Consider the following 25,261-nt stretch of genomic DNA (forward strand, 5'->3'; position numbering starts at 1 on the left):
CACTGCAAAAAAATCAATTTGGTTTTGGCACATTGTAATTGCATTAATCCTTAAAGCTCCTCTCATTGGAGTTAAGCCTTCTGCACTGATCTCATGTGTGGACTGACTCTGGTGCACAGTCCATGGAGAAAGCCATTGTTCGACACGCATACGTTAGCATAATATTAGGCCTTGATCCTCCTGTGTGTCTGTGGGCAAGTTGGATTCTCCCTGGTTTCATTAGGCAGAGAAAGCATGCATGGTGCCTAAAACTTTACTGAATACAATATGATCTCCAACTGTGAGTATCCTCAGGACTCAAAGAGAGTTGCCTCAAAGAGTAAATGTTCGTCTGCTGCATAGCCCTGGACATAAACCTAAATGAACATGAACCACTTGGTTGCATCAATTAAATTAAGTATATAATCATTAATCATATGAAAATGCAGGCAAAAATTTAAAGGCAAAACTTTTTTGGTTTGTAAACACCACACACAAAAGTGGTGCAAATGTTCACGTCTGGGTCTTGATTTACATCCTGCACTACTCCTGGCCATCATTGTTACACACATATGACATATCAGAACATCACAACCCATTAAGGGGCAACATGACAAACCGTTATGACAAACTGATTATTTTTGATAAATAAAGAATGTAGCTGTCTGTGACCTCATGCACTTGGCTCCATAAGTAACTGTACATTTGCTACTTGGCAAGCTTTGCATTCCTCCTCCTGATTCAACTCTGTCTGAGGTGGTTTAGTCAAGATTGAATATCGGTGCGGCTGACCAACAATAAAGCAAATTGGGAAACTTTTGTTTTGCTTTACAGAAACAAGTATCTTTGTTAATGAAAAGCTATTATCAGTGACCGTACAAATAAATAAATAAAAGTTTTGTTGCAGTGCCCAGATGCTTGGTGAACTGAAAACATAACACACACTGAGGAAACCGAATGAGTGCTAAATGTGTCAAAATCATGTTTTATCCACATCATTTGTCGCTCGTTTTTTCTTCAAACATTAATACACACAGGATATAGAACATATGATTTGCTTACTGCATTGTGATCCCCCAGTGGTTTTTCAATCAGTGTCCCAAATATGGTAGGCTGCAGAAGAAAGAAGACAATCAATCAATTAATAGAGGAACACAAAAGTTGACACACAGGTCATGAGCAAAGTGCAACAAGTTTAAGTTTCCTTTTACATTAAATGAGGATGTAAACATCACATGATTCAGATGGTTCACAGATAAGCAAAGCCAGATTAGAAGCTGACACAAAGTCATTAGACAAAGTTAGTTACTGAAAACTCAAGTTATGTAAGGGCTCATCCAGCACCTTTAGCCATAGCGCTGGAAAGCATTGAAACTAGAACAAGACCGATTCGACTGATTTGAGAGAAAATAGTGAGTCAAATACACAGTTCCCTGTTTTTGTAAAAAAAAATATATAATTTAAAAAAAATTATAATGTCCATAATGACCATTGCATTATTGTTTGCCTTTAACTGAGCTTTGAATAATTATTTATTAATCAGATTTTGCACTTTCTTCAGATACCACACAAGTATTTTTTACTTTACAGACAATTCTGGCATCCAAACAATATCATGGACCCTATCCTAGTATCTAAATCATTTCCCATGCTTAGTGCATTGTGTCGTGATACTGACACATGACAAATTGCAAAACTGGCAAGATAATAATAAAACTGGCAAGACGGAGAGATTGTTTTATGAGCTTTATTGAACCGTTTCATAATTAAGCAATCATTATGGCCAACATCAACCTTTGAGAGAATAATTAATAAATCAGACTGATCCTGGTGTTACTGCAGTGGAGTAATATTCCACAGTACAAGGTTTCCTGAGGCTGTTGTCCAGAACGCAGGACGCTTCAAATCCAACAACCCCGGTGATATTTAATGACTGTGGTTGAGGAATAATGACTATAATAAAAGAGCGGAATTCATTACTTGTGTGAGCAGGTGTCTACGTCAAGATAAATGGAAATTGTGTGACTGTAATATAGACAGATGAAAAAAGAAGCTTGTTTGGCTAATTAAAGTCTAGACCTTCAAATAACAAATGAGACAACATGGCAGAGTGCATCTCGCCCTGCAAGTCCATCGGTCAGTGATCCAAAGCAATTACCAAAACAACAGTGCTGAGTTACAGCACCCGCTGGCTCCGGCAGAGAATGAGAAAATGACAGAATAGGCAGCAAACCGAGTCATGCATGTAATTAAAACCATTCCACTAATACAACGGCTGGAATCATAATGGGCTACACTAACAATCCTTCTTCCCCAGCAAACTACTTGAGTTGCAAGTCCTGTCTTGCATTTATTGTAGTTGGCTGGGTCAAAAAGGTAATCCATGTTGACTTCATCAGAAGGATGTTTGGAGTTTGGCACAGCTGGAGAGAATGTGATCTCATGTATAATCTGAGGGCTGAATCATTCATCGGCCTATTAATTACAATCCGTCTTCTGTTCCACATCCTGTTTTTAATGCTACATTTTTGAGCTCAGAATTAAATGGTAACACTTTAAAACCAGGTTAATGCAATATCTAACAATGAAATAACAATAATCAATACATACTGTACTGTATTTTGTTTTTAAAGATTAGATCTGAAATGGAGTTATAACAGCAAAGGTAATTCAACTGCAAAAATAGGAGGAAAAGAGCATGAACAATTAAATATCAACCAATACCACACATTAAAAATCTCTAGTATTGACTGATAAGTTATATGATACCAATATATTAGTTACAATTATATTTTTTATAAATGATCATTAATCTAAATTAATAAATGCTGTGAAGATTTGTGGTTCATTAGTTAATAATATCTAGTGTATGAATGTTTTAAAAAAAAGAGTCCTATTGCAAAGTGTTAACAAATGTGTGTAGGGACTAACTTCAGGCCAACATGGCTCTTAATGCTTAGAGGACTTGCCTTTAACACATTGTGTTTGCTTCAACAACTTCCAAGCATGTCCGGGGCTGCTCTAAGGCAAGATTCAAGTTTTCCGGTAATCTTCATAATCTTCAACCATGCAAACAACACAGTCTGAAGGGCAGAACGGGAACCTGGCATCCTCATGTGCCAGAAACCAGACATTTCACACTCAGTTTGCTCATTGGAACATCGGTCCCTGGCACTGACGGGGCCAAACCGTGTCTACTGAGGCTTCTGCTTTAATGGAAACACTGGGGGAATCCATGCTGCTGCCACAGGTGCACCAGACCCCTCTAATCACACAGATGATTGCCTTCTCTGTCACAGTGCTTGTGTGTGAAAAACAGACGCTCACCTACATGTTATCTCATGAAAATTGCATTTCCTATAATTCAAGAATCGACTATTAACTCTGAAAATATAGTGACAAATAAGACAAGCATCATGAAATCATCCCCCTTCAACTGCCAATTAAACTGTCAAACCATAAATTTAACTCATCAGGTTGTTTATGAGTTTATAAGGCACAACTATAAGCCAATGCATTAAACAGCTGGTGTGTGTTTTAAATAAATTATGTGATTGCTTTTAACAATGTGAACCTTGAGCAAACTTGGTCGGCTGAGGTGGAATTTACTGTATACTATGTGAATGGAATTAATAGTAAAAAGGGTCAAAGATAGATTTCTCAACTGAATGGATCTCCAGTTGTTTTTAGACTTTAGACAGACAGATCTGAATCGATGCTCAGCATTGACTTATAAATCTCTGTCTGAGTGCAGACAGCTGAAGGATGTCTGGCAGTGGCAGGTCAACCTGAAGTGATGTGTCTCTTCTGGAATTCAAACCTCAATTTGCAATGCAATCGTGCCACTCAAACTGAAGATATTTCCAAAATCATGTGAAATTAGCTAAGTGCTAGAGCCTGGTGTTTAGAGCAGAAACAGGCCCATTTAAAGGTGCACTTTAATATAGTATTTCTACAATGGCATCAGTAAGAAAACATTCAAAAGGGTCTTCTGTGGGCATAATGCAAGACTACAAACCACATCAAGAACACCCACTTACAATGGCCACGTGAGATGATGTGACTCCTACAAGTTTCCCCAACTATCAACCACACCATCTGGGAACCCCTAAAAAACAGAGAAACACAACCCTAGAATCCATGACACACATCTGTGATCACTGATGATGACAAAGCTTATATTATTTACATTATTGCAAATGTTAAAGCATTTTTTAATTAGATTAAAGTCCCCCTGTGGTGAAAATCAAGTTTTGTAATGTTGTTTGTCTAGTGTTTTTAATATGCTTTAAGATAAACCATGTACAAATTCATAAGGCAACACCAGTGCTAAGTATTTTCTCTTTAAAAACTGCAGTGAACCAAAGACAGTCTCAAAATCACGGTTTGAAATCGCTGGTGTCTGATGATTTCTGATGTCAAAAACCACCTTGTAACCAATCACGTCAACATGTGATCGTCAACGAGTGGATCTCTGAGCTGGTGTGAGTGAATGGAGGCGGGGCTAAATAGCACATTAATAGAACCGTGTATACTAGATTAGGCAAGGGTGTAGAGCAGGGATAGGAAACTCCGGTCCTGGAGGGCCACTTTCCTGCAGAGTTTAGCTTCAGCCCTGATAACAACTCAGCCGCCTGTATCTATCTAGTAATCCTGAAAACATCGATTGCCTTGTTCAGGTGTGTTTAATTAGGGTTGGAGCTAAACTCTGCAGGGCAGTGGCCCTCCAGGACCGGAGTTGCCTATCCCTGGTGTAGAGTTACATTCAAGCATGAAGAATTTTTTTTTTTTTTTTACATATGTAATTTCTGTGATCAAAGGTGAGTTTTAATGAATAAAATGATTGACTACAGGGGGACTTTAACAAAATATGATTGTATAACAATTTTGCTTTGTCACCATATGGGCTACGAAACTTGAGTAGCTTGAGTAGTTTAAAGTTCCCTATAGTCTTCAGACCCTGCCCCGATTCATAACACATAATAAATAGCTGGATTCTGCCATACATGCTGCTAAATATGACAGTTCTCTCTCTCTCTCTTCTAGAGAGCTGTTTTTGAAGTAAAATAAATAAGTTCAGCTGCTTACTGTAACTTAGTATGACCTAGTGTAGAGTGAGGTCAGTTGTGCTTATGTTGGGTGAAAGCAGGGGAACTCAAACTCACACTTTAGAACAGCTGCTATTGAAAACACATAAGGTGTGTGATAAAAAAAAAGAACAAGATAAACAAATACAAAAATAGAGGCACAAATATAAAGCGTAGTTCTGGAATCCCTCCTCAGTAATATCTTATATGAGCATAACATTTCAGCTGTATTTCCTGTAACTGTAAATTTCCTGTAACTCTTAACTCATTTACATACTCATGTTCAAAGTCAAAGTCAGCTTTACTGTCATGTTTAACATACTGCAGAGCAATGGAGGAAAAATAAATGTGGTTCCTTCAAGAAACTGCTGTGCAGACATATGACAAATATTTCCCAAGTATTACAGTAAACAGACATTACATACAGACAATTACAGTGTTAGACAGGAAACAATATATTGAAGAAAGCATAAATATATAGAAGAAAGCATAACAATAATTGAATAATAGATATATTACTAAAAAATTGCATTTTAAAAGTTAAAATACAAAAGTCATTCTAAGAATAGTTCACTATATTACACTATTTTATTTTAAATAAATAAAAATCCAGCCATGGTGAGCAGAGATTTCTTTCAAAAACATTACCATTCAAAAGTTTGGGGTCAGTAAGATGGTTTAGTGTATATGTGTGTAGACAATAACACAGCACATAATAATAATTTATAGCAATTTTAATGATTAATTTAGTAAAGTAGATTATACTTTATTGCAGTGAAAATGTTTAATTAAGTTGAATGCGTCATTAAACTGTTGAAGACATACAACTAAGACAACTTAGTTTAATACAATATGGACTAATAATACATTTTATGTGGTCTTGTAATCACAATTACAACCCCCCCCAAAAAAGAGGCAATTTTGTGCGAGTACTCGGATGCCACTCGACATGCGTTCCTGCAAGCACATTTTTAAGATCCTAATTAGTTCCAGTCAAACACATATACTAGTGGTCAGACAGGGAATCTCACATGGGTCAGTTACCACAGGTTGCTGTAGCTAATCTTAGCTCTGGCCGCAGCAGCAGACATCAAGTGAAGGCAGCAGGAGCTCTGTGCAAGCTAATCAAGCTGGCCATCCCATTCTTAATCAGCTGGAGAAGAGATCCGTGCGTGAAACACCACAACTGCATGTGGTGGCATAATGAGGGTCTGTTAAATCCTCATGCCCTTGTGACATGAAAAAGGAGAAAATCAATAGCTTTCCTGTTTTTAGCATCTCAGCATAGCACGTTTGTGTAGAGCGAAGGCCTGATTTATGTGGCCAAGCAGACATGCTTTTGTTTTAAGGTTAATCAAAGTGCCAGTGACGGGACAATGCAGTTATCTTTGTTTAGCAAACTTTAGTGATGTATAGCTTTTTGCGCGTGCTGTCATTTTAATAAAGGATGTTAATATAGCTAGTAGAATGCAATGGCGTTGTCACCATTATGTTACATTCATAGACTTTCAGTTTGTTCTCATTCCTCCTCAATCGTGTTTCCCGCCACTAATCTGTTACCATGGACACTGATCACCTTCCTCACAGCTGCCTGTAGTTTGTGTTAATCATCACTGTGTATTTAGTTCCTGCCTTGTATTATGTTTATTGTCCAGTATATTGTTTGTGTTTCACACGCTGTCTCACCTGTTCCCGTGTATCCTGGGTTTCATTTATTAAAGAAAGTGTTTGAATTACTTTCATCTCCGTCATCCTTGCTACGAGCCGTGGCAGGCGTGCAATGAGGATCTGAAATGAGGAGGCAAACTCCTCACTGTTTTTTATGTAAAATCATGATCCAGTTACACTTAAAGGTCCCGGTTTTCCTGTGTTTTTTAAGCTTTGATTGTGTTTACAGTGTGCAAATAACATGTGTTCATGTTTCGCGTGTAAAAAAACAGTATTTTTCACAAAATTTACTTGTACCGCTGTTTTCACGGTCCTAAAAACGGGCTGATGACTTCCTTGTTCTATGAAGTCCCTTCTTCAGAAATACGTAACGAGTTCTGATTGTGCCAGTGGTTCCTGTGTTGCGATTCGACAGCAGCTTAGCGCACGTTGCCCGGAAACGTCACGCCTCTTACCATAACGTGGAGATGCATGCGCTGCGCTCAGTGTTATTGTAAACATGGCCAAACAAAGGTAATTTGACTCCGGGATGAAAATAACAGCGTCTCGATGACATGGCGACAAACGCAACTCTTCCTCTTCTCTGTAGGAGCGCGACAAGACCACGCCCCCTTTTTTGTGTATTCCTGTTGGCTGAGGTTAGTCAAAAAACTGTTCTAGTGACGTCATTAAAGCAGGAAGTAGAGGGATATTCAAACCGGCTGTTCGCTGTAGGCTTTGAAAGGCTTAGGAACTTCTGTTAAATAAAATATCTGGCTTGGCATTGAACTTTGAGCTTTATAATTTTACATTTACATTTACATTTATTCATTTAGCTGACGCTTTTATCCAAAGCGACTTACAATTGCTATATATGTCAGAGGTCGCACGCCTCTGGAGCAACTAGGGGTTAAGTGTCTTGCTCAGGGACACATTGGTGTCTCACAGTGGATTCTAACCCGGGTCTCTCACACCAAAGACATGTGTCTTATCCATTGCGCCATCACCACCCCGTTTTACATTTTACAGGTACTATTTATGCTCTAACAGCAACATTACACATAGCTAAAGTTTAAAAAATGGGATCACGAAGAACAGGACCTTTAAATGTTGACCTTTTTCTGGTTAAAGAAATAAACAAACATTAAACAACAACCAAAACATTTAGATTTTGTAGTTTTGCATTATTAATGTAATTATTGGTCTATTTGTTTAAACAAAGTAAATTTCTCATAATTTTTACATTTATTCCAAGATAATAACTATAAAAACAAAGTAACAAATTTCAACTGATATTCAGCTGTATAGTCAACATATTTTCGGATCATCAAAGCTCGCAAAACACCGCAGGTGTCATGATGGTCACGGATACGGAGATGTGCCTTTAATTTCATGCGATTGCTCACAAAAAAAACCTCACAGATCACATTTTCAAGTTTGAATGCAACATGACATTCAGTGCATCAATCGCGTACTGTTGGTACTACATTTAAATTTGAACTTCACAACCGTAATAATATTTGTGATGTTTTATGTTCTCCCCCAGTTTTTTGAAGAGGCACTGCTTTGCAACCCTGCTATAGTTGCCATCATGTGCCCTCTGACCTCTTTATTAGTTGAGTGCAATGTATTATCATTTAGATGTGAGCGGAACACATCTGGCGTGACCTATAGATAATCCACTTACTGTATATTAATATAAAGAAAAGAGATTTGATCAATCAAATCCCAGAGATTGAAACGCTTGCTTTATCCTTTCATCCTCTCAACTGCAAATCATGAATCTTTTCCCATTTTTTCCCATTAAAGAATCATGGTTTCCACAAAAAGATTAAGCAACACAACTGGTTTCAATAAAGATAATAAGAAATGTCTCTTAAGCACCAAATCAGCATATTCAAATTATTTCTGGATGATCATGTGACACTGAAGACTGGAGTAATGACGCTGAAAATTCAGCTTTACTTTCACTGGAATCAATTATGTTGTAAAATATATTCAAATAGAAAACAGTTATTTTTAATCTGTTATAATATTTCACAATTTTGCTATTTTACTGTATTTTGGATCAAATAAATGCAGCATTGGTGGGCAATAGAGACTTCTTTCAAAAACATTACAAAACATCACTGACCCCAAACTTATGGTATGTACATGTGACAGTCAGACATGCTCAATTGGTATGTCCCTATATATTTAATATGTTTTCATCATTTGTGTTCTCCCATAACCAATGTGAAGTCGTCACAAAGTAAATATTTATGCGGATATTGTCCAAACCCCCATTTTGTCTAGGGAGATAAAATCATACTTTTTTTTAGTAATCTAACTTCATGGTCCTGTCATAAGTATAAAATATGCAGGTATTAAAATAAAGCACTTTTTTTTCTTGAAGTGAAAAATATATTTTGATCATACAAGTATAGGGCAGGCTAACCCTCCACTGGTTTATAAAAAAAAAAAAAAAAAGAAAAAAAAAGGAGTGAGCTCATATGGGAAAGGGAGCAACCAAAAACACAAGCGCAGTCCAAGGAGCCTTTTGATATCATAGAAAACCACACAATGAAACACGAGACCCCCATAATGCTGGTCTCATACAGCCATCTCAGGGCCACAGTCTTACCTTTCATAAAAACAAAATCTTTCTTCTTTTTTTTTTTTTAAACGTCAGATTTCACTGGTAGTTCTCACTGCATAAATTCCCCTTCATGTCACTTTTTAATGAAGTGCTTTTATTACAATTTGGCTCTGTGAACCAAGTCTAAAAGTCAGGTGAGTCTCATCAAAAGCTTTTGCAACACGATCCATTCTCCGCATTCCCATCAACGATGACTTTCTGAACTCAGCTGCTTGTCTCAAAAAAAAATTGGCATCAAATTCATAGTATCAAAGAGTCAGATAAACCCAGTCGACCTTGGGTGCGGCTGAGCCTGGGCACGACTGCCTTGAGAACAAGTGGAGCACATGCTGACAAAAAGAGAATCTGAATTTGGGAAGATGAAAGTCATGTTTAAGCATTCCTAGACGCACTCTTCAGAAAGACCGTGACTGTCTATGCGCGCGAGGATCAAAGCCTCGCCTCCAGTGCCGGGCTGATGGCGGAGTGTGCGGGGGCCACCGAGGTCCCTGTGTTAATGGGGACAGGGAAGAGCTCTGGGCTTTGATGGAGAGCTTGTGCCTGATCCCCATCACTGCTGCATTGTCTGAAGGGCAGGGACAGTGGATCAGGCTACAGTCTCGCTATATGGAGTGCTTTGGTGTCATGCTGTTCATACAGGTGTAAAAAAAAGACCTTCTTCTTCATTAGACAGGTGATGTCATGAGACTGACTGATTAGATGTTCCTTTCATACAAAACCAATTCCCTTTCTCTATATTAAAATACTCTTATTTCAGCCTGAAGTGCGTTTCACCCAAAAATGGAAAATGTCATTATTTACTTATACCCTCATGTCATTCCAAACCCATAACACTTTGATTCATCTTCAAAACACAAATGAAGATTGTTTTATATATATACTCATCATTTTACAAAGACTAGAAATCAATCATTCATAGCTTGATTTCTCAGAAAATTGCACATCGTTAAAAATTTTACACAAACAAGCACTACAAAATTTCCATTAGATTTACAAAAGGTATGTACAGTACACATACATTTGTTTTCACCCTCATTTTAATGTTGATGACAGTTTTGCTCTGTTCAGGAGGGCAGAACTACCTCTTTATTTTAATAATGTGTTAGAAAAAAAAATCTAGAAATGATTTATTATGAAAATGATGTATTGCCATTTTAACACATTACACCTAAAATTAAACACTATATAAGTTCACAACACTATTCAAGTAATGAGGTGTGTGTTACAGTGTATATAAACGTATGTTTGGTATATTTATGGTCTGGCTGTCAAAAAGCAGTGATGGGAAAATATCATTGATGTTTCCTGCCTCAGGGTAACTGCAGCTTGAGCTCCAAAATCAATACTTCCTGTTCCATACAAGACATAACACAGGCAAACAGATGGAGAACATACCCGTTGTTTGGTGACATGCCTCAGTCCGATGTGTGGCTGACTCCTGCACTGTTGAGGGAAAAAAAGAAATAATTTATTGTTCTAGTACAAACACAGAGACACATTTTTCTACAGCTTAAAAAAAAATTTTCACGTCTCTAAAAGTTTCAGAGAACTTCAGTGAATATAATCTGAACTAATATTTGTAGAAGGCAGTATTATAAACTGCATGACTATTGTGAACACAAATCAAACATGGCAACCACACAAAGGTCTTCTGATCAAAAAACGTTATAGAACTTGACAGCACAGTTTATTCCAGGAGAATTCAACTTAAACATTCCAATATTCTGTGCAGTGGACGTGTGGTTCAACAGGATACGGATCACGGAAATAATAATTTGTGTCAGCAGCTTTTTAAACTCCTTAACTAAATGGTTTCTGTATCATAAGGATCCAGGGCCCATATTCATATAAAAATGTAATGCAAAGAGTAGCTCCTGACGAAATTCTAAGAAAATTCTTAGAAATGTGGGCATTTACTCTTAACATTAAATAAAAAAATCCTAGTAAAGAAAAAAGTAATTCAGAAAGCATCTTAACCCTTAAAAGAGGTCTTAAGGTCAAAATTGTTAGGAGTATGGACAAGGACTTTTAAGAAGCTTGGCAGAAAGACGAAGAGAGAGAAGAAATGTGTTGCAGACAGTGAGTTATTTGGCAACTGGGAAAATGCAACAATGCAGCAGTGATGATTTGGATCTGTAACAACATTCTGTAAGCAGAGTGATCACACAAACAATTACAGCACTTTCAGAACATCTTATTGTGTTGCAGTTCATTTCGTTTACACTGGACATTCCCACCTTGCAGGCTCAAACTACTGCATTTATGATAGCAGACTTTCCTGGTGCGCACAATCAGGGGGGATGAACCGATAATAATTTATTATTAACCGCTATAAGCTCCCACGTCTGCTTCTTGCCCCGTGCTGTGACACCCGGCCCGAATTTTCCTTTAAGGATGGCCTTGTGTTCATCCACTAACTGGGCTAACAGTAAACACTGTTCCTCTGTCCAGTTGGGCTTTCTCATCCTTCTTGTTTTTTATTCCATGTTTGCTACATTAAAACCAACATTCAAACCACCACTTAAATAGACAGCAATCAGTGTAACTGGAAAGAGTGGAACAGTTTTTACATTCTAAGCCAATTAAATGCCTTATAGGAAATTAACAGCATGGTAAAAAAAAAAAAGGATTTATATACATATATATAAAATGTGTGTGTGAGTAGACCCTATACTTAATATCGCTCTTTTTTTTCCTTCTTGGACAACCAACCAATCACAGTCTTCAAACAATTGTGTCATAGATAGCAATGGGGTCAGCCCCGCCTCCTCACTAAGATGAAAGTTTTTGTCTTTTCCTTGCTCGGAGTTGCTCTCAGATCGGTCCCGAATCGCTCGGAAGCTAAGACTCCAACGTAGAAGTTTTTAAGCTAAATTAGAAGTTTTCTGAGAGGATTCTTAGAATCTTTAAGAACGGGCCCAAAAATTTGAGAGGATAAGCGGAGGGACAGTGAGTGAGCAAGAGAAAAATTAAATGCGATATTTTTTAAGACTATTATCATATATTTATGTTTTATGATGTGTTTTTATGTTCCTAAAGGCTAGACTACACGACACGACAAACGGGGCCGGCGCTAATGAGGGGTATTCAGGGGGCATTAGAGGGCCATGCCCTCAGTCATCAGACAGGTTCTGAATTTTATCAACATTGGTAGACAAAATTCATATTGTAGAGTATTCCAGCCTTAGGAGCGTGTTTTTTTTTGTAAGTATATGATGAAACCTGTATGTCGCTGTGGCGAGCAGGATGAGGTCGAGGGACGTGAGAGAGCGGACCGAGACCGGTGCGTCGCGCAGGTGTCGCTCATCATTAATCTCGCTCCGCTCTCTCACGTCCCTCGACCTCGTCCTGCTCGCCACAGTCGCGTTTCAAACATGACGTGTAAAGACAAACAAGCTTGGATTTTCTTTCCAAAGACAAGGCTCATAAACAGTATGCAGTCCTTTACTGCTCAGAGCCTGAATTTCAGCAGCTGCATCAACACACACAAAAATACCTTAACTGACTCAAAAAATTATGCCTCCTCACAAAATCAAAAATGAACCTCATATAGTCTCTCTTAACACACACCACTCTAACAACCTCACTCAATGAGCATCTAAACCAAAGATTTGAACACCGACCTGAACCAGTGACCACCGCTCTCCATGGGACAAAGCAATTAACTGTTGATTTTGTGACTCTAGAGTAAATTTATTCAGCTGATGTAGACAAAACATGGGGCCTGGGGTAACAACACCTGCTCCAACCCATTAAAGATGATGAACCTTTCCGCAAGAGCTTACATTTTATTTACCTAATAGGCAAATATAAAATAAAAAAAAACAACATTTCGATTCAAATCAATATCACAGAAAACTGCTGCCCATGTAAATTCATCAGTAATCTCAATATCTGAGAGCGAAACATGCACAAATCATGAGAGAGGACAGACAATTGCAAACAGAAACCACGTCACATAAGAGTTCTTCATTATGAGGGAGCCCGGTTGCCTAGTTACCACAGCAGCCTGCTATGTGCATGTTTTTGGGCTGGTCTACAGAATCTCTGTCACACTCCATTGTGACTCTGCCTGAGAGGCTAAACGCCTCCTCCAGTGTGTGCGTGTGTGTGTGTGTGAGTGTGTGTGTGTAAGTTTATGACATAAGACATAGAGCTTTCTCCAGGTCTACAGTTGCCAAGAGGGGCCAGTCGCACAAAATGCTTAGATAGTCTTACTATAGTCAAGTTAATCCAGGGACACACTTAACGACTGTAAGGCCAATTATGAATGTGATTTGATACTTACGACTGATCATGCCCAAACGTGCGTCTGAGACAGTTGCGTTCACAGTCGGTGTTTCAAATATTTTCCAGTCGTTGGAAATGGTAAGTGTGTTCAGTTCAGTCTTAGAATATTTCAACTAGTCGTTAAGTGTGTCCCCGGCATTAGCCATCGCATTTATTTTAAAAATGGTCATAACTTTCTTTACGTCAGTTATATTAAAACCTGGAAAAGCAGGTTAAATTGTTCCAATTCAATCTAATGACAATTTCACATTTAAAATTTGTATGCACTATGTATTTTTTTACAGTTAGATTTTTTTACCGTGTTTTTTTCTTCAGTTTTGCAATGTTCATGCACCTTTTTATAGAAGCTGTGCTTTAAGTATTCAAAACAGCTGATAACCCTAGTCTGATCTTACATTTCAAGGAGAGGAGATATAATGGTGGTGGTGCATTTGCATTCAAATGCAACATTTGACTAACAATACAAACAATTTTCTCTGTTTTTTACCCAATACTTCATGGATAGAAAACACGGCACATTAGATGCACCTCTAGAAGACAAATAAGGCTGTATGAAAGGAGTCTTCAGCTTATGTTTTTAGCATTTTTGTTAAATAGGTGTGGTTGGGAGGGGGTGCTGACATCATTAACACATTTAATGCCAAGTGCCAATCAAACCAAACCCCAGACTGAGATAATGAAGTAAAAGCATCTATATGCAAGACACAAATGTCAAGGACGGCGAGGATCAAATGGGCATATATGAGCAGAATATAATTACAGTAAATGGCAAAGAAACCCAATAAAGTGCTGTAATTAATACAATCAAGTACTCTCAAAAGCAAATTCAAATGCAGCATGAATAATAGTTCAGTTCAGTGGCTGTTACTCAAGACAATGAATGTTTAAGTACAATTCATAGCATTTGTAGACAATACATTTCTCAAATAGCTGTTGTTTTTATAGCGCACAAATGATCAACAAATGCAGCTCCTTTAAAATGTAAACACATTAAATCCAGGTCCATAATGAGTAGAGAAGGTTATCCATTAACATTTCCAATCGTCTCAATTGCGGCTTGCAGCAAGAAATAAGCAATTTGTCATCTTTAAATCCAATTTGTGTTACAATAGGCTAACTGGGTCGTGCTAACCTGCTTAACATTGATCCTTTATTTGAATACAGTAAACACAATAACATTTTTTTTATTGTTACAATTTAAGTTTTCAGCAGCAATTAAGACAGTGTTCACTGTTCAGTGTCATTTTAATGTGCTGATTTGATGCTCAAGAAATATTTATTTTAATGCTTGGTGTTGATAACAGTTGTGCTGCTTAATACAAAGTTCTGTCACGAAAGTCTAGATGGTGCAGGCTTATAGGTCCTTAACTCAAACTGGTTGCAATCAACTCATTCAGAGCACAGCTGATTGGGTTCTGCTTTATCAATAGCCAATGAGCTTGCATGCTCGACCTTCAAATAACTTTGAAGTTACCCTTTCTGAAAACCTCCAACTTCCCCAGATCCACCTATATAGATATATAGATCTTTCATGCATGCATTCATGCTGCTATATTGTACAGCATGTACTGGCAGTAGCAAGTCCCGCAAGTCCCACATCATGTTATAGTCTACTAAAAAGCATTTAGAATGCACCCAATATTCAAGATAAGGCAAAAATACCCCTGTATGTCTTTTATATTTATATAATTTAATATAGTTAATATCTCATGAAGAGTGCAGTTTTTTCTCCAAATATCAAAATGATTACAAATGTAATACAGATTTTATACAACAGTTCAATAAAAAAGAAGTTCATATTTAGTGACTTACATTTTAGGTAATATTGCCTGTTTTTGCTCTATTTCGCCAACGAAAATAGTTCCAAACAAAGCCACAGGATTGTTTTGCGTCTTTGAGCAACACATTGCGTGAATCAACGAATAGTTTGACTTTGAATGAATGTTTTAATTACTCACTCATTAAGATTGTTCCTGAATGAATCAGCCGTTTAAATTAATCGGTTTTAAGGATCTAAGCGCATGGTCTAAAGCGCACGACGCAAGTGCACGCCCTAAGTGCGAATTCATTTTTGCTAATTTAACAATGGGGAAAATGGTCAGCACACCCGGCGCATGGTTTAAAAGGGTTGTCCCTATTCTCTTAATGATTAATGGATGTATTTTGGGCACAACATGCAATAAACATTCAGGAGTCTCATCTCCCATTCCCTTTAAAAGCCAGTTTTGCATGCGCCATGGCGGATTGCTATTTACATGGCGGAAATTGCAAGCGGAAAGACTGAATGCTTTTCTAAAAAGGAAACGGATCTGCTCGTGCGCGAGGTTTTACATTTTACATCCTTTTATTTTTAATATTTGGCATGTTTGTGTGCTGCTGCATGTCCCTGTGTATGTAATAAGCAGAGTGTATGTGTGCCTGAACACGCCTCGTTTTCAGACAAGCACACCCATGGGCGAACAGATGGGCACAAATGCATTTGCTATTTAAACAACGTGGCGCAGGACGTGAAAATGATAACTGCGTCAGGCTGAAACAAGCAAAAAACATTTTTCAGCCTGGCGCTGCATTGATAGGGCCCAATGACTAACTCATTAACAGTGACTTGAAACCACCTACTGGCGGTTTTAATTTCATATTTAAAGTATCTTTTCATTTTTTTTTTTATAATCTCAATATATCCATTTTCAACGTTTTGTGTTTAAAACAACACATTATTTAAGCATTTTTAACTGCAGTTTAAATGCATTCATGTCCCTCAGAGTTGCATTAAACAGTATGTGTAAATGCATCTAAATGCCACTTCAGTTGTAGATTCTGTGTTTCCTCTGCATTGAAAAGATTAATTTTGTTTATACTGACTTCATTTGATTGGCAACAGCCCTATTGTGTCTTATTATTCTAATTGAATTTATTAATTAAGAATTTGACACAAACGATGATGCATACATTTAATTAGGTTAAAAAATGCCCATAAAAAAGTCTGTCACTGCTGAGAACTAACCACCACACAAAATATGGACAATTTTTAAAACTTTAGAAGTCAGCTGTCCACGGCAGCCCTAAACCTGCCAAGGTACCAACAATTAACACACTCAGCAAAATGTCGTCTAATTATCATCGAGAAAATCACAGAAAATAGAGATATAATTTTTTGTCAATATCGCACACCCCTACCCATTACCATACCAAGTTGTCATGACAGAAATATTTTTGTAGAAACGGTTTTGTTCAGGATTCTTTGATAATTAGAAACGTAAAAAAAGAAAACAAAAAAGAAACAAGAAATTGTAACACTAAATGTCTTTACTGTCACATTTGATCAATTTAATTAATGTCTTTCATATTAAACAAATATATACTGATACCAAAACAAAACTTTAAATGGTAATATATAAATATATGCCCTACAGGGTTTATATGGAGGAGTAAAACTGTTAATACCGGTAGTAATGCTTTCATAGCAACAGCTGCTTTGGAGACACTTGTAGACAATCAAATACCAAAGTGTTTCTTCATCAGGGTCAAACAAAGCTATGCAGAATATTTCAGAGGACTTTCGTAATTCGCTGACAGAATTAATATAAATATTTTCTTAAAAGCAGTTCAACTATTTAAACAGGAGGTATGTTACCACATTATCACACACCATCCCTTTTCATTCCCTTCTTTTCAAGCAGACGAGCACCAGCACTTACATTAAGCTGACCTTGGCTGACGCAGACGGTCAAGCCTGGTGAAAGTGTGGATAGCACAGAGGCAGCCGCTCCATCCAGCGGGCATCCATTTTATCAGCGTCAGGGTGACGGAGTGCATGGCTGTCATGGGGATGAGATACGGCAGGCTGAGGTCCCATCAGTGCACTAACATCTGATGTCCTGGCAGTGTCTGCTCACCTCTGGTCTGCCCAGCTGTGAGTCCTCTCTCACAGTGTGTGACAGGCAGCAAATGCACAGAACATGCCTCATAAAACAAAAGGACTAAATAACATAGAGGGTCTTTTTTTTTTTTTCTTCACAGTTCAGGATGAATTACCTTGACATCTTGAGAAAGGTCTTGAGAGAAAGCCAATGAGATATTTTACTACCCCAGTCTTGCTCTTGAAGGCTCACTGAAATATTGAAGCTTTCATATAATTACAAAAGCACTGTTAAAAGGCATATTTAACAGATGGAGATCTGATGACTGAAGATGGTAGAGGTCAGAATAACATTGAAAAGCTGGCATTCAGAATCTATATAAATCCAAAAACTTTATTTATGTCCAGGTTTTATATAGATTCTGAATGCCAGCTTTTAATAAACCTTGGATTTAGTTTTAGGATTTAATGTCTTGGTCACTAATCAAATAAGTTAATTAACCACGTGAAGCCCTTTGTACAAGGATCAGCTGTTCTTTTACATGTTCAAACTGAAATTGTATTGTGCAATATATATATATATATATATATATATATATATATATATATATATATATATATATATATATAATTAAAGTATTAAATTAGACAAATGCAAAAAAAAAAAAAAAAGTATAATAATAATAGTGCTCTCAGACATTTGGACCCCACTACACCTTTCCATGAAAGACAAAACATTTCTAAAACACTAAGTCAGTGTTGTAATGCACAACTTAATTTATCACTTGATGGGTTTATCACTTTTCAAAGTGGGTCTTTAGACAGAGTTTAGAAATGTACAGAGCCCCCTTGTGGCGTATTTGAGAGGACTGAAACAGAGTTTATACAAATTAGCCAAGGTTTGTGCAAATTAGCTCTTATTATTTAGGTTGAGAGAGCTTCCTATGATTTAGAAACACAGCTGCTTATGAAAGCACAAGAGGCATTAGTTACAATATGCAGGCAACCAAGTATTCATTAAAAATCTTTTTGGCAAGCACCTTTTCCATTGTAAGTCCCTTCGCGTAATTCGCCGCCAAGATCTTTGCTGATTAGCTTGTTATGTGTGAGTGACATGTCTCTCTTTTGAGACCTTGAGCCTGATGATTCCCCGTTCCAAACAGCAGGTGGATTGAGCGGGGCCTTTGTTCATGACTAACGAGACACAAAGAAGATTGACACACGGCATCGGGAGGAGAAGGTCTCCAAGGGAAGCGTTGTTTGATGAGATTATGCTGTAGAAACAAAACCGAGGCTTTCCCTGTTTTCCCAGGGAAAAAAATCCTTCAAATTAATTCACTGTGAGAGGAAAGATGAAAAAAATAGAGCATTGAATGCGTGTTAGAGCATCTGAAGACAACCATTCCGGTGTATCTTTGGACATAATGTGATGTTGATGTTTGATCACCATAATCAACACTAAAAATATTAACTATTTTAACAGAAAACAATCAATAAACAATAATGGTCTGGGTATAAAGGAGTATAACTATACTCTATTCTCAGTATGCTTATGTCTTAAAGTGAAAAGCCAGAATTACGCCCAAGAAAGAGGGATCCGTTACCCCAAAGTCAAAACTCTTTCATTAAAATGGAAATTGCCTCAGATAAGAGTCAATGAAGGTCAATTAAAAACTCTTAATAGGCACAAAAAGAGATAAAGCCTTCAAAGCCCTTTCAGCAGAAAATAGCTGCACATACTGTATGACAAACGCAGACCTTAGAGAATACATTTACGAAAATGAAATCATTCCTACATGAGAAGCACATAATTACGTTAAAACGTAATTTAAACCATTATATTAGCAATTATCAAGATTATAATTATTATAAGCCAGTATACTGTCTGAACAGATTTCCATATTTTTCCCAATGCAATTATGATGGTATTATAAACCTTAATGGTTTAAAGCAGCTATGAATAATTTACATTAAAACATGACTTCTAACAAATAACAGTTACTCCATAATCATGTAAATTTAAAGCCACAAATTGGTAACAGTGTGTTTACATGGTCTGAGAAATTCATGATTGGTGATACTTTAACATTTTACTTAGATCTTGTATTTAACCTTTGCGTCTGGAAACACTTTGATGGTTGTATATATAAAAGGGTGGTCAGTTCACTTTCATCCGATGGAAAAAAAACTAAACTTTCTTCTAGATAACTCCTCTTGTGCACCATGCAAGAAAGTCATACTACTAGAATTAAATGAATGAGGGCACGGCAGAAATTTCATTTTTAGTAATAGTAAAGAAGTACTGTAGCACTATCAACACTGAGCTTTTGACACACAAAAAAACAAATCAGCATAAAGACATGAAAAAAGAAAATAGGGTCAAATTAATTTCCAGCACTCACACAGTCATAGAAAAAAGAACAACAGTGATACAGACAGAGCTGTATTTACAAAGCAATACAAAATGCTTAACTAGACCACCAACACAGAATGAAGACGAAAAAACAAAACACGCACGACTCTGTACACTCAGCATAAACTATATTCCCTTCCTCTACGAAAAAAAAATGGTTTTGTGGTTACCTCATGACTGATTGTGGCGAAAGCCATTACTTTGCACATTATTTTGCACAGCATTTTATTTTCTTGAGTCAATCATGTTTAAACTCAAACATGCTAGTTTCAGCTTTTCAGCTGTAGAACAAAGCACACTCAATGCTGAAGGACATTGAATCATCTATGAATTTAACTTCCACCAACAGACTTTTGGGTGAAAGGGGGGGTAGGTCACATGTTTCTGACATACAATAGGACACGCTACACTCAAAGGTCCTGTTGTGCTGCACTGAAAATCCATTAAAAACAAGATGCTTTATGTCTCTTTCTGTCCTATAACTAATATTTCATTCTAAAGATGACAGAGGGACAATGAAAAATGTGTAAAACTGAGGAACAAGCATAAATGTCAGTCCATTGTCCAAACAGATGAGTACACTAACATCACACACTCAGAAGTGTTTCATCAAAGCATTCTTGAGTTTAGAAAAATGTGCAATCTTTCACAACCTTTAAGTTATTTGTTCAACAGATATTGTAAAAATAATCAGCATATTCTGTTGAATCCATGACATTTCTTACTAACGTTTTGTAAACAGTTTGATATCTTAAAGGTCACTTGCTTCCACTGTCTGGAAATTGTTATCTTCCAGTGATTGTCTCTTGTGTTATTCCTAAAATATATGCAGAAATTCAAATATGCTGATCAGGCTGAGAATGGCTAAGGCATCATCTTTGCAGCATCCGTTCTGTATGCTGAGCTGTCTGTAACTCCATATCCCCTTGAGAACTCGCATCTAATAACCGCACTGATCACACTCATCTCTATACGTAAGGAAGTTTTGTGAAGGAAGTAATAATGACCAGTTGTTCTCCTTTTTCATTAAATTAAAGGGATAGTTCACCCATTAATTACTCACCTTCATGTTGTTCTAAACCCCTAAGCCTTTCGTTCATCTTCGGAACACAAATTAAGATCCATTTGATGAAATCTGAGAGCTTTCTGTCCCTTTATTGACAGCTACGCAACTGAAACTTTGATGCTTCAAAAAGTTCATAAATAGATCATAAAACTAATCCATATGAATTGAGCGGTTTAGACCAACATTTTCTGAAGAGAAACGATCAAATTATATGATTATATGAACATAAACTGAAGCTCAACCGAACCTGCTTGACTTACCAGAACAAATCTCTTGCAGAAGCTCAAACGTGCAGCGTAACACGAGATTGAACCTCATTGGTTCTTGCAGAAGCTCAAACGTGCGGCGTAACACGAGAATGAACCTCATTGGTTCTTGCAGAAGCTCAAACGTGCGGCGTAACACGAGAATGAACCTCATTGGTTCTTGCAGAAGCTCAAACGTGTAGCGTAACACGAGAATGAACCTCATTGGTTCTTGCAGAAGCTCTAACGTGCAGCGTAACACAAGAATGAACCTCATTGGCTGCACGTCAAGTGAACATGCTTGAGCTTCCGTTTACCATAATTCATGTGTAAGCTGATGAATGTTTATTTGTGAGTAAAAGCCTAAATGAAATCTCTTCATCATATAAAGCGATCTTGTCTCTTCAGAAAATTTTGGACTAAACCGCTCAATTCATAATGAACGCCTTACAGGTTTGGAACGACATGAGGGTAAGTAATTAATTAAAATTTTAATTTCTGGGTGAACTATCCCTTTGACAAGTTAGAAAAAAGCAGCACGTTTTCTTCTCACTTCTGCATGAAACCAACATATTAAGCAGATTTCAGTGTCAAAACAACACATCAAAACTGAATGGTAAACAGTGGTTCTCACTTTTGAGATTGCCTCTCTAAATACTGCCTCACAGTGGAAGCACTAGGAGAAAGAGTTAACATTAAAAAAACATCGTTTCTATATGAGTTTATCTCTGCACACTTAAAATAAACACTGGATACTCAATGCTTATCCACTCAATCAAACCATACCAAAACCGAATGTACTAATACTAATATAAAGTTGTGTTTTACCCTTGTTTGAATGAATGTAAAAAAGGGATTTTGAGAGAACTAGTTGCATTTGCAATTTTACATGTCAAACTAGAGTAGCGAAGTGTGTTTGTATCTAATTGACAACAGCTTTAGCTTTAAAGAAAGCTGCAACATTCCAGATAAAAAGACAGAGATTGCAGAATAAATTATTCTTATAACGTCCAGTCATTTCTAAGCTCACACCAATCGAGTCAATTACCCAGCAATAGTCAGTTTAAGGGAAGAAATGGGTTCAGTTTTGGCTGGCATGCATCATTGCAGTGTCCACTATGAAATGGCCTGTCGAGAACACTGACTAGAACACTAAAATGGCTTAAATGCTGTAAAAATTGATAAATGAATTAATCCATCATTTTGTTAGGTTTAATCAACTTGTTTTAAATTATAAAACTTTGCTATAAAATGTATAAAAATTATATTAGGATGCTTGCAAATACAAATTAAACTGAAAATATTAAATTTTTGCTAAATATTTGCAGCCGTGCGTGCATGTGGGGGGCAAAGCGTGGGTGTGTGTGATGTTTGTGTGTGTGCATGTGTGCTCACCTTGCCTGACTCAATCACATGCTGAGTGTCAAACAAGTGACCACAGGATACTAATGAGGACCAGATCTGAGCCAACTCAACATTCAATGACCTCACACTCTAATGCACTTACACTAAAAAAAAAAATGCTTTTTTTTTTGCATTTCTAGCTGGTTTCCTAAGTTGTCTAATAAACCTGGCATTGTGTACAACAATGATTGTTGGCTCTTTGACTAATGCTTTGTTCTTCTTTTGTAAGTCGCTTTGGATAAAAGCATCTGCCAAATTGCTAAATTCATAAATGTAAATGTTAACACCTACGCCCTCCACACCACAGTAATCTGACCAGCCACATTCTCCAATCATTTCAACTCTTATACTGTACATTATCAGAAAGCTGATTCCTGAGCCCAAGTAAGCTACAAAAACACACACCATGTCAAATTTAAAACAACCAATACAAAAAAAAACAAATCTAATCTAACCACTAATCTCTAACCCAGTGGCTCTCAACTCTTTTGACCAAAGGCCAATATATCCCATATTGGCTAAGATATTTCCTAAAGTATTTCTGCTGAAATTATGACAACACTTGCTTTCAAACTTTTTTTTTATGAACAGAAAGTGTTGATCCATTTTAAACTAAAGTCAAACCAAAACAAACTGCACTCAACAGACTTAAACCTAAATTTGACTAAACCCAACAACAATAAACGACTCTGTAGGCCTTACATTCCCTAATCAAAGAAACAGATCAATTAAGATAAACGCAAACCAGCAGGACACAAGACACACAGAGAGTTTAAAAAATAAACAGCAACACAAGGGGAAGAAAGGCATGATGAGATTAGAGGCAAAGGCTGATCTGATGGCTTTGTGCAGATTCAAACAGAATATTCTCTTATATAACGGCCCGGGCGCTAATCCCTCAACACCACCGTACTGCAGTTGTTCTTCACTCAATGGAACTGCCATTACGGGCTGATTATGACCATCACCCAACACATTTCAAGAGATAATTGAAAAGCATATTCATTTGGTGCTCACACACTGATTTGAAATGGCTTGATCTGGGGGATTATAAAGTAAATCAAGCAACAGCTGACATGATAAACAAACCATCCAAACAAACATATTTTCATAAGACATGGAATGTGTTGCACTCACAAGGTGCACGCATATGTGGGGGTTTACCAGGATACAAAGTATATTTGTGCTTATTCATAATCCATTGACTGCACAGTTGAAGCAGCAGTACAGTGCAAAGTACACCTGTAAATTAAAAGAATCGGACTGATTCATGCAGTTTTCATATTACAAAGAAAGCCCAATTAGAATCATGATTTGCAGTAAATTTAGTTATATTGGTTTGTAGGCTGTTTTGACAAAATTTATTAAATGGATCTTTTGGACACAGACTTCAATAACTAATCTTACATGTCATGCTATCCATCTCCCCATTTTGTGTTAGAGGTTCCAGATATGCTGTTTTGTGTACAGGTGCAATTTCCCCTGACACACTGACCCAAATACAATCTGGAGCTTCTTAAGGACATCAGGTCTCCTTTCAATTACCTTTTAAGTTAACGATTTAGGTTTCATATCCACCCGAAAACGCTATTTTATACATGCAAATATTTGTATGTGTTTGTTTAGGTAAACATGATAGGCTATAACCTAAGCTTGAACCATTATTTCACTGCTCAGGTGAGCCACCCATTGTGTGGCAGCAGCGTTAACAAACTGCTGTGAAGGTACCAGTCTGCCTCCACTAACCTGAGCATCACTTTAATAGCTTCAACAACCATACTACAAGACGCATTTTAATCTCACCTCGAAGATGGGAGATGCTCCTTTTTCGGGCAGTGTACATCCTAGCAGCTCGGCGAGGAACTTTGCCATATAAATATGTGTTGTGTGTTCCGCCGGAAGATTGAAATCGCCGCTGGCTGCTGTTGTCTCACTACAGTGTCCACAGGTAGTCTTGTTTCAGCAGCGGTTTCCTACTGCACAACAGACCGATTTTTCGCTCCCTGGATTTTCCTTTCAGCATTTCTTTCAATCTGAACACATAGGAGTCATTTTAAAGGTGTGACAGCTCATTGTCTTTGTCTAGTGAAGAGCGCATGTGTCTGCTTGCGAGCGCGGTGGAGTCGAGCTCATTGAACGCCACTTGTAATCCTCGTGTAGGGGAGGGAGGCTCGGTGAGGGGACGCCAGATACACACACATGTAAAGCTCCGACAGGTTGCCTGATTCTTTCTGGAATCTAAAGGAAGTTTTCTGACTTGTCTGTTTTACCGAGACCACTTTCACGTCGAACTCTAAGCCTTCAAAAGTGCACTCACTCACTCACCTTAGAAGAATAGCGCACAGATATACATACATCTGTTGAAACCTAAGTTAAATTTATCTGGGCTGCGTTTCTCTACGATCAATTTAGGCTTACGATGCGTTTGAGAAATTCGTTCATAATTCGGTTCAACTCTGTCAGACAGCGGTCAAACTCACTAAATGGAAAATGTATTAGTGATTAATGACTTAAAACCACCATGAAATAAAAAAATTAGCCTAGCCTAACATGTCTAAAAAAATTATTTATTATAAATGATTTATTCGTGCACATCATTAGGCTTGTTTGAGATGAGCAAAATATGCGCAGAA

The 25,261-nt window shown here is 37.4% G+C and overlaps 1 protein-coding gene across 1 annotated transcript in view; it reads right to left on the bottom strand.

The window, feature by feature from the left end:
• Nucleotides 1–25,261, bottom strand: part of rasgef1ba (RasGEF domain family, member 1Ba) — a 71,299-nt gene that overhangs the window by 45,899 nt on the left and 139 nt on the right. The window contains exons 2-4 of the mRNA XM_079606942.1: nucleotides 24,432–24,661; nucleotides 10,747–10,794; nucleotides 1,042–1,092 (exon numbers count right to left, since the gene is read on the bottom strand). Coding sequence (XP_079463068.1) covers nucleotides 1,042–1,092; nucleotides 10,747–10,794; nucleotides 24,432–24,500 — 168 coding nt within the window. The 5' untranslated portion in view covers nucleotides 24,501–24,661. The remainder of the gene's footprint in view (nucleotides 1–1,041; nucleotides 1,093–10,746; nucleotides 10,795–24,431; nucleotides 24,662–25,261) is intronic.

The sequence above is a fragment of the Phoxinus phoxinus genome, assembly GCF_949152265.1.
Source record: "Phoxinus phoxinus genome assembly, chromosome: 3".
Taxonomy (NCBI): Eukaryota; Metazoa; Chordata; class Actinopteri; order Cypriniformes; family Leuciscidae; genus Phoxinus; species Phoxinus phoxinus.